We start from the raw sequence: 15,896 nt of genomic DNA, 5'->3' as shown, positions 1-15,896 counted from the left end.
GTCCAAAAAAGTTAAAAAGAAAAAAAATTTTTTAGCATGGCAAAAAAATTGCCAAAAAGGCAATAGTATAGATTGCGATTTTTGGTATGAAATTTTTTTGCCATAATATAGCATGAGTCTTTTGTCAATGTTTTCAGTATAACAAAATATGATGTTTTCGGGTTTTTTTGGTCATTTTTTAAACATGTTCAGTATTACACCTGTCAACATGCTTTTCTATGTTGTTTTCAGCCATTTTTGGCCGTGCTCGTGCTGTGGCTGCACTGATGCTGTACCTCCGGCTCGCCTGGATTGTGGTCTTGGTTGAGCTGCTGCTGTGGTCCTGTCTGACGGCGTGGCTGTGTCGCTGGCCTTGATTGTGCCGATGCTGTGATCCTGCTCTACATGACTTTCTACTGCCATTATTTAGTCATGTCATCCACTAATAATATACACATGGGGCTTTTATCAACACTTACAATATTTGCATAATAATAGTAATTTTATGACTATCACTATTGTTATATATGTTATTGTTATCATTGTTGCTTTGCATCTCCTACTTTCTCTCTTTTTTTTCTCTCTTTCTCTTTCTTTTGGGTCATTATTGTAATTTATTTGTTATGTCTAACATCTATTGCACGTCTGTCTGTCCTGGAAGAGGGATTCCTCCTCAGTTGCTCTTGATTGATTTGATTTGTGATTATAGGCTTTATATATAAAATTGAATTGACTTGACAGGTCATATTTTGACATTTTTCATAATACTATACTATGACATTTTCAGTCGTTTTTTGTCATGCTATAAAATTATATTTTTGGTCATTTCCTTTACATGTTACACTATAATGTATCTCTACATGCTATTCTATGTTTTTTTTCAGCCTTTTTTTGACGTCATATTTTCACATTCCGCCATACTATAATGTGCCATTTTTGCATTTTTTTTTAAGTGATGCATGATAATGATTTTTTCAACCAACTGAATAACTTTGCAGCTTCTTGCGGCCGATAAAATATCAATAACCGATCATTTCTTTTTGTTTGTTTTTCATTATCTGAGGGTATGAAAGGCTGAGATGTAGTCAGTACAAATGAATTTAACATTATAGCAGTTTTGACTCTTCAAGTGGACATTTTGTTTTCAAATGAAATGCTCCGACAATCTGTCAAATCAGAGTAACTGTAAATTGTATCACTCAATAAAAATCTAAAAGCTTTTATATAACCAAAACCCAACAGCTGCTTAGTCTGCAGATAAAACACTGAAGAATACAGATAGATGATACTGTTAAGACCTCCAGAATATTTTGTGATTTAAATTTATAAAAACAATAAATACAGAACAGATCTTCAGCCTTTATACACAAACAAAAAACATTTAATTCTAGCTTATTTCTTTTCTTTTTTATCAACATCTGAATTTGTGCATTTAAATTTAAAAAAAAACATTTCAGGAAAAAAAGCTGTCATTTTCAAAAGCAAAATCAATTTCATTTTCATAATTTTTTTTTGGGGGGGGGGGCTCTCTTATTTTCTGATGTCAACTTGAATTGTACAAAAACAATGTCGAAAATAATATTCTGTTGGAGTTATAGTGGAAATATAGAGTGGAACATTCCCCAAAATGTCAGGAAGCAGCACAGCTACAGAACAGTCCCTAAGTAGGCTTAAGGGCTCTGTTGAGTTGGAAGGAATCAAACATCAGTCCCTGCTTACAGCAGTGTTCAGCGGTAAGTGTGAGCATCGAGCATGGTAAGACATGACATATATTTAGGGCCCGAGCACCAACCAGTGCGAGGAATACAAGGAATTATTGTTACTATTTTTATCCCCAATGTCCCAAAACTCGTGAAACTTGGTACGCACGTCTGGCCTGGCCTGCCTTCATTTTCCTACAATATCACAATCGGTGTTTAAACTGTATGAATCTACAACCAAATTACTTTTTACGGCATAAATAAAATGATCGGTGTTGTTCAAGACTCGATCCTCCGACCTTCTGCACGCTAGCCAAAAACTTTATCCACTGAGCCAAATGTCTGATGATAGTAATGTGTTGAATCGAGATCATTTATATATGAGTTTTTATTACATCCAGCATGTGATATCATATGCTGACTCATTTTTTAATTTGGCTGTAGTTTTACGCAGTTTAGACACTGATTATGATGTTGTAGACGAATGAAGGCACATACACTTGATGGATGCGTCGTTTTGGACAATAAATGAAGTGAAGTGGTCCCAAAAACAGGTAAGACCAGCATCAGCTGATGCGTCTGCTGAAATTAAGGAATATTGGCCGGACTCATATATCAGTCGAGTTTCAACAGACGTCAGTGCTGCCAGTCAGAAAAAGTCAATTTTACATCTTATAGGTTAGAGATTTAGCTAAGTGGCTTGTTTATTAGACTGAAATGCTAGACGCTGATAGTTTGAATCTCATTGAAAACACTTTATTTTATTTATGCCATAAAAATAATTTGGCTGTAGATTTATACAGTTTAGACACTGATTGTGATATTTCAGACAAATTAAGGCAGTAAAGTTGAGGAATGTGTCGACAATAAACGTGGTGAAGTGGTCTTCAAAACAGGTAAGACCAGTATCAGCTGACGCCTCTGTCGAAATCAAGAAATATCGGCCGGACTCATATATCAGTCAAGTTTCGACAGACGTCGCTGCCGATACTGATTTTAACCCTTTCGCAAACTATCGGCATGACTCATATATCGGTCGAATTTTTGACAGACGTCTGTACTGCTAGTCAGCAAGAAAAAGTCAATTTTAGGAGCATAACAGGAAGTCGACTTGGAAGTTCATATGTGGAAAGATTTAACAAAGTGGTTTGTTTATTTGGTTAGATTGCGAGAAGTTGATGGTTTTATTCTCATTAAAAACATTTATTTATATCATCTATAACATAAAAACACGTCGGCTAATAAATAAATAGTAAATAGAAGATATAAATAGAAGTCAATTCAGAGAGGTTTTCATCCCCACCTTTGGCTTATTGGACTATGTTTTTGGTTGATGTGCATAAGGACGGCGGTTCGAATCTAAGCGGAAACATTTTATTTTATTTAATATTCAAGTGTATGGTAGTTTGCTTGTGACACAAGTGTTAACTTATCTTTTATATGTTGCCTATAGTTTTCCCCACTTCTGGCATTATCCCATTAAAATACAGCCTTGGATTTTGCACTATTGCGGAATTAGGTCGCATGTGAGGCTTCAATCGCCAGTATAAGTGCCAGTAATCGGCCGTCTTACCCCCCTCAGCTGCAGCTCAGCTGTCACATTTTTGAGGAGCAAAATACTTTGGGGGTAATTTGATCTGCAAATCTTGTGATTATTTATCAGTCATGTATCCCAGTGAGCTAAATCTCCTACCACTTTTTCTGTCAACGTTTTATTACAAACTCTCGTTTAGACAGCAATTTATTAGGAGTTATGGGAATGAATGAACTCAATTCTTCTGTGCTGATTTAATGCGCGTGATTCTGTAATTACTGCGGGAACTCCTCGGTCTCGCCGCTCCAGCTGATCAAACTGCTGCGTCATGCCGGACTCAAACCGATTTTACTATAATGCATCCATGGACTCAAAACGCAACCGGTGGAGCACGGAGCAAAACCACAGCGGAGCTGTAACGCAACGCACATTTAAGCGGTGGAAATCCTGAGCGATAATCTCAAAGTCTGTGATAAAGCCCTCTAAACAAACTGCGTTAAACCTTTATACGTTTCAACTGTGTTTTTAGTTGCACTTCAGACTCGTCTATGGGCCTGTAAAACTCACCTGCCCTGGATAAGTTCAATCTCAACATTCACCTCACCTCACATGAATATTAATTAATTAATTTTACATGAATTTTTCACGGTTTGGTCTACAAATGATGTGCACCAAGATGGCGTGGAATTTATTTATTTCTCCTGTCACCCTGGGACCTTAGATCGTCTTGCTCGTTGGATTTTGGACGTGGAAATGTTGTTTTATTGCACAACATCCGCAACAATATCCCCTACACTCCTGCTCAGCCCTGCTGCTGACTGCGATGACATGTTTTGGACAGCAGGCGCAGCAGTTTGACGTGCAGCATGATGCAGTGTGTGATGTAGCCTACCGGAGGAGCGAAACCATGGGCAAAACAGGCGAAATCAAAGCAATTTATGCTCATTATCATCGGTTGTCTTTATCGGCCTTAAAACTGTATTAGCGGAATTCATAAGTCCTGTTATCAGTCTGATAATTATCATGCATCTTTAGTTTTTTCACCACGCTATGATATTTGTTTTTGGTCTTTGTTTTCAACATGCTATACTATGACGTTCCTCGACATGCTGTTCTATGTTGTTTTCATCCCTTTTTTTGATGTGTCATATTTTTTGCCATACTATAGTATCTGATTTTTGGTAATTTTTTCAACAGGCTAAAATATGATATTTTTGGTAATTTTTTCAATATGCTAAAATATGATGTTTTTGTTTTTTTGTTTTTCAGCATGCTACACTATAACGCATCTCCCCTAACTATACTATGTTGTTTCCGGTTGTTTTTTAGACATTCTATAAGATGATGTTTTATGGTCGTTTTTCAACATGCTATACTATCACGTGACTCATCATTCTGATCTATGTTGTTTTCAGCCCTTTTTTTGACATGTCATAATTTTTCAGCATGCTATACTATGTTGTTTTCATATGAAAATAATGCTACTTGATTTGTAGTTTTGCATATTAGCTTAAATTCCCTAAAAAACCTAAGTAATAAGGGAAACAATAGTAGTATTGCCCATGAAAGTCTAGATATCGGTAAAGAACTGACCAGACACATTAGCCAGGTATGACTACTTGTGATGGTCTCTCGCTGCCATGCAACATGACGGGACTGTCTGCTGTCTTCCTCTGGGAGATCGGCTACAGACCCCCGTCAGGCGCAAGGCTCCCTCCTGCAAAGGCCAAGGTCCTCGGGTGTCCCTCCTCTACCCGCCCGTCTGCTCGTATTACGTTGTGATGGTGATTTCCTCAGCGGAGTCCAGCGTCACGCTCTCCAAGTTCCTGCAGCAACATAGACAACATGTCAGTGAGCTTACACGACATGAGAAACAGTCATCAACAGTTATATTAAAACAGGATATTTCTGCCTGTATTGTTTGTATTTAGTACTTACCAGTGTGTTCGAGATGTCGTATTGGTTTCTGTAGATTCGAGCCTGCGCGTGCATGATGGCCTCCTCTGCAGAGGATGGGGTGTGGAGGCGGTGTGGAGGCAGGGCTGAGGAGCAGCAGGGAGGGAAGAGGAGGGACGTGCAGTCTCTCCCCGCTCATGTTACCAACCCCAGCTTTAAGTTGTAGTATAAAAAAACTTTTGAGTAAAAGGGAATAACTTACGACACTGCCCAGTAATGGTTTTACAAGTCATATTTTATTCCATGTGCTTTACAAGGATATAAATAATGGCCAAAATTACAAAAATCAGTGTGCTGGAAGCCCAAGCCTATGTACATAAGTTGGTCAGCAGGGATGTCACCAAATAACCTATTTCAGATTCCCTCAAAATACAATCTCTACAATCAACCACTTCTTTTAATGTCCAACCTTTATTTTGGTACCTTGTTTCCAGTGCCACGTACTGCAAATCCTTTACTCTCTTCTCTTTTACATTACATGTATGAACAATGAGTTGGCAAAATATCTATGTACATTTTATAACTGGATAATGTCTCATCCAAATAATACAGTAATACTGCGTTTAAAATAGTACATCTGCTAGATAAGTAGAGCCCCATGAGAAATGATGGAGGGTTGACCTGACAAGAGTTAGCTAGCCACCTGCAACATTCACTCTCTGTGTACAAGTATGATCATATAGTTTCAGATTTTTTAAAGGATGGCAATCATTCTCAAGCCCAAGGTTTCATCTCATCATACCATAGAAAAATAATGTAACATTAAGACAACAGTAGACAAGAATTGCACAAGAATAATCATAATCATCATGGTAATATAATACTCTCATATTAAACATTAAAATGTCGGGCAATACGAATAGAATAGTTTTTTTTTTTTTTTTAACGCCAGATGCTGTTTTGTTCACATAGGTTCATTGTCCGTTAGAGGACACATCTGTTGCATCTCCAGCGCGTTGCAGCTAGTCCAATCACATTTACACACTTGTGCATATATCTCTGTATTATTCTCTGACTTTAAAGAAAATAAAAAGACCGAAAGAGCCAGCCAGACGTCCTCAAACCCATGCCTATTCCAACACTGAAACATGCCCAGTGGTGCCTTTAGCGAGCCCATTGTCTGTTACCAACAGATGCCCTGTAACCGTACTCACTGTCTCCATGGAGACGCTGTGACTGCCCAAAAGTTCACAGGCCATGCGTCCCAGTCGGACGCATAAAACAGATCCTGCTGTAGTCGCAGAAATTTGAGGCTGCTTTCAAATAAGTGTACATTCAGAGCAGACCGTCGTCTGTAAGATGCAGTCCTGTTAGTGCGTATAAGTGTCTGTCATATGTTTACTGTGTCAAGCATCATGTGGATGAATCATGTCAAAATTTGGTAGTCAACCTTAAACACTGTGGAGTAGCATCCATGTTTGTAGTTCTTTGAAAAGTGAGTCCTTTTGTAGTCCATTTTGCATTGTAAGTGTGACAAGGTCCGTGTTTAGGGCTGGCTACATTCTTTGCATTCCACAGTAATAGACATGAGCGTCCGGCATTGCCCTGCAAATGAGATGACATCACTTATCGAGAGAGCCCTCACACCCCGCCTCTCCACCGGCCCCCCTGCTCAGCAAATCCAAAATGGCCACCATGCGTCTCACAAGCCACATGCTAAACCGTTTACATACAAGATTTGTTTTCCCCAAAAAACAAAAAAAAAGGTTTATGGCCAGGGAAAAAAATCCATTTGGTTAAACTCTAAACATATACACACACATGTGCTGAAAAAAGTGCTATAAAAGCAAAAAAAAACAAAAAAAAAAACTACTTCTTCCCGTGTCACAGGTCAAGTTTCTCAAAGAAATTCACAAGTTTGTTAATATTTTCAAAAAAATAATCTGATATAAAGAATCAAAAAGTTGAAATACATTCTAGTAGCCTGCTGGATGAACCAGATGAGTCAGAGTTAGACTGTGCTACATCACCTCTCCTGTAATTCAGCTCCCCTCTCTGATTAAAAAACGTCTTAAAAAGTCTCCTCCAGTTGTCGTGTTTCGACAACAGCCCTCGTCATCGTCAGCTCCCACACTGGGCTCAGCAGACAGCTAAAACACTGTCACAGCTCTCAGCAGTATTATGGTAACAAATCTCATTCAAGTTGTCAGGGGCAGTTGGACAAAGGGGCTGAGATGTAGAGAAAAGCGAGGGATGGAGGCAGTCAGAGGAGAAAAAAAGGAGGAGAGAGACGAAGCTCAACAGTTGCATCCATCAACAGGAAGGAAAAAAAGAAAAACAAGAAGCTTGAAGCTGAACAACCGACCGGTTGCCCGCTGACTGACCGACAAACACGGAAGTGGGACGGGGAGCTGACCATTCCCCCTACAGGTGGAGACAGAGAAGTGCACCACAGCCCTGGGTTCAAAGGTCATGCGCCAGCCCTGCAGGCAGGAGGAAGGGGCCCGGGGCCACAGAGGGGGAGAGCAGAAACAAAAAGAGAGAGAAGAGACAAGGAGAAAGAAGAGAGAGACAGCGCAGCGCCAAACGTCATCATGCAGTGGACAGGCTCGGCTAACGGGGGCGGGGCGGGATGTTTTGTTTTTTATTTTCAGCCGGTGAGGTGACGCGGCGGCGTGCGTCGCTCGTGCCCAACTCCGGGGCGGGGCCCCAGTACAGGGCAACCTCTGAAAGGCACACACACACAGGAGTGGACAAGGCGGGTGTATGTTAGAAAATAGTGGTCTCGTACTTGGTGTTGACTCCTCTCTTGGCCTCCTGACCCGGCTCCACAATCCACGGCACGTTGGCGTGGCCCTTCTGGTCCATGGACGGCTGCTCCATCTGACGCACACAGAGATGTATAAAGAGAGGAAGCAGATGGAAGTCGGAAAAGGAGGCGAATTTCTTAGAATTAGCTGTTTTTCCTCAATTTTGAAACTCATGAATGAACTGATGCTTCTTAAGGATGCAGACAATTTATCATGACATAACTGAGTGCAAACGGCTGGGGAAACTCGACATTTCGCACACCGTAGGGGGAATTTTCTGATACAGTTTCATGTTAATAAAGTCTGTGCGACCATAGAAGAATGGGATGGAGCGTGTGCTTAATAATGTAATGAAAAATAATAACTCAAACGTCAGAGGGAGACGAGATACAGATGACAAATGAAAAAGCAGAATAGAGATCGTGGCCAAAAGCTCACAGTCTAAAGAAATCTCTTAAAATTTTCCGTGTCTACATTTCTAAATTCAAAATCTCGAACAATTACAATCACTCTGTGCTGTATCCGCAGCACTGCACTTCCTGTACGGTCATTTAAGAGCGGCGCGCTCGTCTGCTGCTGCCACTGTGAAGATTTTGTGGCTTCAGTGCTGAGAAACAAACCAAACAATCTACACTGCTTTCAAAAATAACCTCACGGCAACCAATCAAGCGGCTGGCTTCTGTTGCTGAGGGTGTTTTTCCTTCAATGTATTGGTTTATTTTCAGGTGATTTGGGGGGAGGAGAGACTCGACTGGGAGAGCTGCAGCTCTGACAGAGGAGGACTACATTTGTCCTTTTCAAGTTCTAATTATGGATATGAACAAATATATTAAATTTAACTAATAGGACTGCACCTATCTATTATCATTTTCTTGATTAATCTGACAACTAATTTATCAATTATTCTAAAGATTATTTTATTACTCTATTAATGTAAGAATTAGTTTATCCAAAATATAAAAAAAAAAACTTGTCTCATGAGTATTTTTTTTTAAAAAAAATTATGTCATTTTCTCTAAAAAACAATGATAGTGGCACATTTTAAAGTCCGTCTAATTTTTCCATAATTTCTGTGTAAGATATTAATATTAGTGATAATAATAGACCCTATTTGTCAGATGCCAAATCTGAATTGAATTTTTTTGGGTGTAATAACATTGTTACATTAATCTTATGTGGTTAACCTCCCACAAAATGTAACATTATGGCAAATTTATTATCTGTAGCTTCTGACGTAAAATTGCTCTAATATGCACCAATGTGTGATGTTTTGTTTGTCATCGTGTTTGTTTTTGTTGTGTTTTTTTTAATTTAAATTATGGGACCTTGAAAAGCCATGGAAAAGTTTGAGATCTTGTCTATGAAAATGTGTGGGAATACTTTTTAAACTACTTTCCCAACTTGTGCATGAGCGCTAAAATAAACCACATGTAAAATGGCGAATAACGACGTTAGGTGATGCATGGTGCATTAGCAGCGGTGCAGAAAGCTAAAGTGACTACAACTAACAGAAACACGCTCCACATGTTAATAATCCTAATAAATCAGACAGCAAACAGCACAGTGCTGCTCCATGTGTCCGTCCACAGCAGTTACACCTATCACAGGCCGTTTTAGCCACATGGACCACGTTCAGCTCACTGTACTGCGACATGTAAACTTTGCAAATCAGCACATTTCCATAATCAATGACGTCAATAAATTGCCCCAGTATGTAAAAATAATGTTAATATTTCATAAAAAAGCATCTACTTCTGGAGGTTATTCTGAGAGTTGTGCAGTGCCATGCATCTCTTATCTTGTCTCAACACACTGCAACAGCAACAATATAAAAAATAACTGAAATATTAATCCAGTTCTCTATCCCTCTCTCACACACACACACATATACACACACACTCGGACAACCACAGCAAGGCCATATAATCTTGTTACGGGGTTACAGGATTAAAGAAAAAACACACTTTTGATCCCACAGCAGCACAACACCATCATGCTCAGTGAAGAACTGGCTCTGAGCATCGCCGGGATTAGTCTCAAACTCATCAACCACACATGACGCCAATGAATGGACTCCGCCTGCCTTCACAGTAAGTTTCATATCAACAGCCCAATTTTTAGGTCTAAACATGAGATCTTGAAGTGATGCAGCGGGGGAATCACAGTGAGTTCTGCAAACCTTCAAACCTTCAAAGGACAGAAACCTCTGAACTGATGCAAAACAGACCCGACTGCAACGGGAGTCTATTGCACTTAACACATTTCTTGGCACAGCGTGAACGCTCTGGTGCTGCAGTCTTCTTCTGATGACCCTTTAAAAATTCAGCTGCCTTGTGTGCAAGATGAAGATGAGCGAGAAAAACACTCCAAGCGTAAAAGCTCATTGCAAGCATTCAATGGAGGTTTTAATGGACTGGAGTGTTTTAATAAGTATTTAGCCAATTTTTAAGTAGTGGTTGTTGCTTTAAACCCTTTTTATTTACACATTTAGCATCTTCAATGTTTAAGGATGGAGCGTGTCCTCGTTGAAGGGTCGAATTGATGCAGCGGGGCACTTAAAAACTGACTGAGGCATTAAAGTCGATGTCTGCTTTCAGCTCTGAATTGGCTGTAAAGAGAGAAACGGGCTGGCTTTGCAAGACTGGCTGAAGTGTCACATCTGTTTGTTTTTTTTATTTTAACGCTGCTGAGTGTTGATGTGGAGATAGAGGTCATCACTGGAGAATGAGACACACAAACACTCGCTGCACTCACTGCAAACAGACCACACGGATGCAGAGTGAGTTGAATCAAGGCGACAGAGTAAAATGGAAGCACTTACAGACGCCGCTTTCTCCTTGACTTAAAGAAAAGAAATCATGTGGAAATAAAGGATAAGAGAAGGAAAAAGCGTGGAGGACCTGTGACTGAGCTTTGTGAGGAAGATGGAAGAGTCGAGGGGGAGGAAGAGGAGGGTGGAGAGGAGGCCGGTGAGGGGTGTAAATGTGGCCCAGTGACCAGCGGCTGACGGGGGACATGATGACCTACAGGGGCAGAGGTCATACACAGGTCAAAGTGGGCCCCGCTCGGCAACGCCAACACCGAAAAACAGCAAAGCAGCGAGGCCAAAACCACAGCGATGACAGAGCAGCTGCATGGCAACAGTGAGAGGCAACAACACTCCAAAACCAAAAGCAAAACCATGGCAACAACATGGCAGCAGAGTCTTCGCCCTGGCAACAGCGTGGGACAGCAGCATCACCGCAACACAGCGAGACTAAAGCCAGAGTCCGTGTTACGCCACATTTATACCCTGCAAACACAACACCACCGACACGGCAACTGTGCAAAACATCACTCTGCAAAAGCATCTTCGTTTTTCCAAAGTCGTGAAAATGTTTCCAATGAGGTGAGACATAGCTTGTTCTTACATTTCATTTGCCCTTGAGTTGTTTTTTTTTTGTTTTGTTTTTGGTTTAACCCTCTGAGACCCACACGGCTGCTGGCGATCCTGTTTTTCAGACGATTGTAGTGAGCTGAATTTTAAAGCTAGAGTGAACTATATTTGGACCAGAACTGGAAATGCATGAATTTGGATGTGTGATGACGTTTGCGCCCATAGTATCCATATCAATGTAATGAGACCATTTTTTTAAACCGACATCACAATGTAAAATGACCTGTTGTGACCTCTATGATGATTACAGTCACAAACTGGAGACCTCGGATGATTGGTTTTCAGAGGTATGTTGACAATGACGGGGTTTCTCAGCACTTTCTGGAGCAAAGTACTCAACAAATGTTACAAGTTTTTGATACCAAATCACATCATGGGTTTTTCTGTGGTTTTCCTAAAGATGTTGGTGTCTTAATGTGGTATTCTGTAAGGATTTGTGACCATATTTATTCATTCTCGACCAGTAAAACTTGACTACATTTAGCACCGAAACTGTGTAACAAATGGTATCAACCCAAAATTGCTGCAACTATTTATGAGACATAAAATGGTCTCATATGCTTCCATCATACTATTCTAATCCTTCCCTAAAATGGGACTATGTTGCTCTCAGAGGGTTAAAGAGAGTATATACACTCAAGACCACAGAGAACATGAACCAGCTGCTTGAATGAATGAGCTATTTTCACTTCACTGGGAGGCTTTTTCACTCCTTTCAGAAACACAAGATTGTAAAACTCAGTCACACAGGGTTAGGGTCATGTATTACAATCCTGATATGAGGCTGCACTCGGATTACAGCAACATACTGACGCTGATCAAAGACAATAGTCATACCAGGCATGGTCACACCCATAAGGGCAAGTTAAGAGGATGCTGAGAGAGATGTGCAAGCAGATATGCTCACACAACACACACACACACACACACACACACACACACACACACACACACACACAACATGAAAATGGAAATGAAAATGGGAGGGTGGAGAAACAGATACTTGTGGGCAGAACAACAAAGCGACAGTATTTTTAAGCACACGGGCCTGAGAGGTGCTGCAGGATGGAGATTATGGCTGGCAGGTGGAAGGAATATTAAGCGAATCCTGCAGTATCTTTGCCCTGCTGCACACCACACACCATTAACTACACACACACACACACACACACACACACACACACACACACACACACACACAGGAACACAGAGAGGAAAAAGGCAATTAATGGTTAATGTAACGGTTTGCGGAGTCAGCAGATTGTGTGTGTACACATGCCATCGTACATCATCTCTGTAGGCACAGGACCCCACACACACACACACACACACACACAGAGGAGGAGAGCGAACACACACACACACTGCATCTCTCCTCCTCCTCTGTCTCTCCTCACCGTCTCACATCTCGCTCTAACTTTGGAAAGTGAGACCATTCCTCCGAAGCCACCGGCTCTCCTCCATCACCATCTCTTTCTTCCAGCATGTAAATGGACCTAAATTTGGTCTATAAGCACACCAGTGTAGCAGACACCGTAACTCTACACTGCGCCCTTCAGACACACACATGTGCTGCTGTGCCAGCCGGTGCGTGTCGTTGGAGTAGGGAAGTGTGTTAGCGCGACTATTTTAAAGCTCTGTCAGGGGTTAATGGGAGGTTGACAGGTTTACAGATAGACTTTGTGACGCTGCGGTTGGAGGAGGCATGAAGAATGGCCACACACGTTTGCACGCACACACACAGAAATTCGTGACAGAAAGTGGGACACAAGTATCTATATCACAAAGCTCGGGCGGGTATCAAACAACTGTTAAAAAGAGCCTGTGGCATGTTCGACCACTACAGCAACAGAGCAGTGTTTCTATGGGTGCGTCTTTGTTTTTTTTTTTTGCATCCTGAGCCAGGAGGGACGCCAATTTCACACTATGGAGAGCAAACTGGAAAGCAGAAACAGAGTTTTGAACAACTAATATTAAAGCTAAGGGCTTTTGGAAAAGATCTGGTGGCAGTCCCGTGTGCAAAGCCTGTTAAAAACTATCCAGAGAAGACAAAGAGCTTGCAGTGGACTGTGCAATGACAGTACACCACGAAAAAGCAACAAAGGCCCAAAAATCAAGAAGTTCATTAAAACAGCGGGTGTGTTTCCTTCATGTGCGTTTTCCATCTTGCAGATGTGAAAAGTTAATTTCCTTTGACATGGACAGTCAACGCTCAAAACAGACGCAAGATACACAAGGCAGCCATCATGTACACGCAGCCACATAACTAAAAGCAAGTATCTCCATATATGTACTTATATATTTATTATGATGATCATTCCTGCAATACTACTAAAATACTGCTAAAATGTGACAGCTAAAATGACTTCACACCCTAATAAAGGTGGATTTTATCAAATCTAACAAACTGAACAGCGACATGCAAGCAAGACAAACATCAACAACACTAAAAACACCATAAACAAAAGCAGGCAGGTCTGTGCGCACGTGCACACGCACGCGCACACGCACACACACACACACACACACACACACACACACACACACACTCCATCAGACACCCTGCACACAACAGCAATTTTGATGAAGCTCTGATGGACTGAAATGTCAGTAAATTCATTCTACATGCAAGGCTGCAGTATGTTCCACATGAAGATACTTCGTATTAGTACACACACACACACACACACACACACACACACACACACACACACACACTCGATGCACGCACACACACTGAGGAGAGCCAAGCAAGCCTCCCCTGAGCCGTATGCAAACAGGCTTCATCAATCAGCCCAGTGTGTAAGAGACTGCAGGGACAGGAGGACCGAATGGACGCTTAGCAGATCAAATATCCACCTACACCTCTGCCACAGTGTCCACTGGGCCAAGACGCTCACACACACACAAACACAAGCGTTCCAAGATAATCCCAAAAAACCAAACTGTGAGCTGAAAACAACAAACATGAGTGAGGATTAAAACACGAACGAATCATAGCGGAGGGACTGAAGTTATGGACGGATGAAAGTTACGCACAGATTATCGTGTGAATGAGACAGAGTCAGTGGGATGCTTGTTAGATTTGATTAGACGCAGAGTTGAAAGGTGTTATCAGAAGTGAAAATCCATCTTAAAACATAATTTTTCTTTTATAAACAACTGAATGCTGCATATTAACTCTGAAAAGAGCATCTAAACCTTTAATCTATTATGAAAAATCTACAAGAAAATGCAAGAAAATTTAACTTAAATGCTTCAAATCTAGATAAGCAAAAATGTTACCGATGTGAATTTGGGTTTAGGATGGATTTTCAAACAGTAGTGCTTCTGTGTGGCAGCGCTGCTTACAGTTTTGCGGATGTTGACTCGAGGTTTGGGGACAGGTTTGCTGGGCTTGCTGTCAAAGCTCTCAGGCAGCGTGGACGATCCGTGGCCGCTCTTCCTGGCCTGCAGGGCCAGCTGGTAGGCCACCTCGAAGGCCTGGCCGAGTGTCAGGATGATCTCGTACGCCAGGTTCTGACAAGGGGGTAAGGCAGGGTAAAGGCAAAAGCACAGCCGTGAGAATACAGGGATTTTTTTGAGACAGGTCCTGGAAAATGTGGGAGCTCCAGAGAGTGTGGCTCCCCAGAAACCTCATTTGAGAAGTTTAGGTGGAACTCTAAACTATTGTGATTTTTTATGAAGCTTTTTCTTTTTCTTCTTTTACATTTAGGCTACTGAAATAAATCATAGGCTAATGGTAAAGCGCTTGTTGCACTTAATGCATGTTGCCTCCTTGTGATAATGTATTTGCATTGCAAAGTTAAAGTGTGCAGGGAGTATTGGGTATGGGGTTGCAGCGGTTTACAGTGAGACTGTATACTGTGTAATGAAAACTGACAGTATACAGTTATGACAGACATATCATACTGTGTACATTTGCATATCTACAGTATTGGGAAAAAATGCACTGGATGGAGAAGAGCGTCAGTGCATCTTTATTTCTCCTTGACTGACTTTTACAAACACTTCCAAAAAATGGTTTCAAGTTTAAATTACTTCTGTTTTCATTCCTCATTGTAACTGATAATAATTATGCTACACCAAATAACATGAAACCCTGATATTTTCTCAGACAGTTCTCGTGCCATGAAAATCTACTGCCGCAATCCCAATTGGGCATTTTGCTAAGAGTAGTTTTTAGTTATCTTGCCATGTTTAGTTTTACCACCTTTAGTGTTTCAGATGGTTAACAACACATGCCACCATAAAGCTCGTCAGCCTATAGGTGTGCATTATGTATAAATGTAGGTGTGGTTTCATCTTTACAAACATTATAACCTGATGAAAACCGAAGTAGAATCGAAAGGCTGGCGTAAATAAACTTGTGCGACATGGAATAAGTGTGCATTAGTGGGCGTTGCCTTTTTCCTGATGTACACTGTTTTTTGATAGCCTTGCACCTACGTGATGTGTGTATAACTACCCTGTTTCAACTTCCCAAAGAACATCACTTTACACTGCGGACGGGTTCATATTTGTCATGGGATGCAACCTAG

General features: G+C 41.0%; 1 protein-coding gene across 1 annotated transcript in view; it reads right to left on the bottom strand.

Annotated features, from left to right (window-relative positions):
- Window positions 1-5,386: 5,386 nt before the first annotated feature.
- LOC121961353 (ankyrin repeat and sterile alpha motif domain-containing protein 1B-like) overlaps window positions 5,387-15,896 on the bottom strand; it is a 283,009-nt gene continuing 272,499 nt past the window's right edge. Inside the window, 3 exon segments of the mRNA XM_042511305.1 lie at window positions 5,387-6,714; window positions 7,901-7,992; window positions 14,707-14,874. Coding sequence (XP_042367239.1) covers window positions 6,666-6,714; window positions 7,901-7,992; window positions 14,707-14,874 — 309 coding nt within the window. The 3' untranslated portion in view covers window positions 5,387-6,665.

The sequence above is a fragment of the Plectropomus leopardus genome, chromosome 22 (assembly GCF_008729295.1).
Source record: "Plectropomus leopardus isolate mb chromosome 22, YSFRI_Pleo_2.0, whole genome shotgun sequence".
Lineage (NCBI taxonomy): Eukaryota > Metazoa > Chordata > Actinopteri > Perciformes > Serranidae > Plectropomus > Plectropomus leopardus.
Note: the sequence above shows the minus strand (reverse complement) of the source record. Positions and strands in the feature narration are given on the sequence as shown.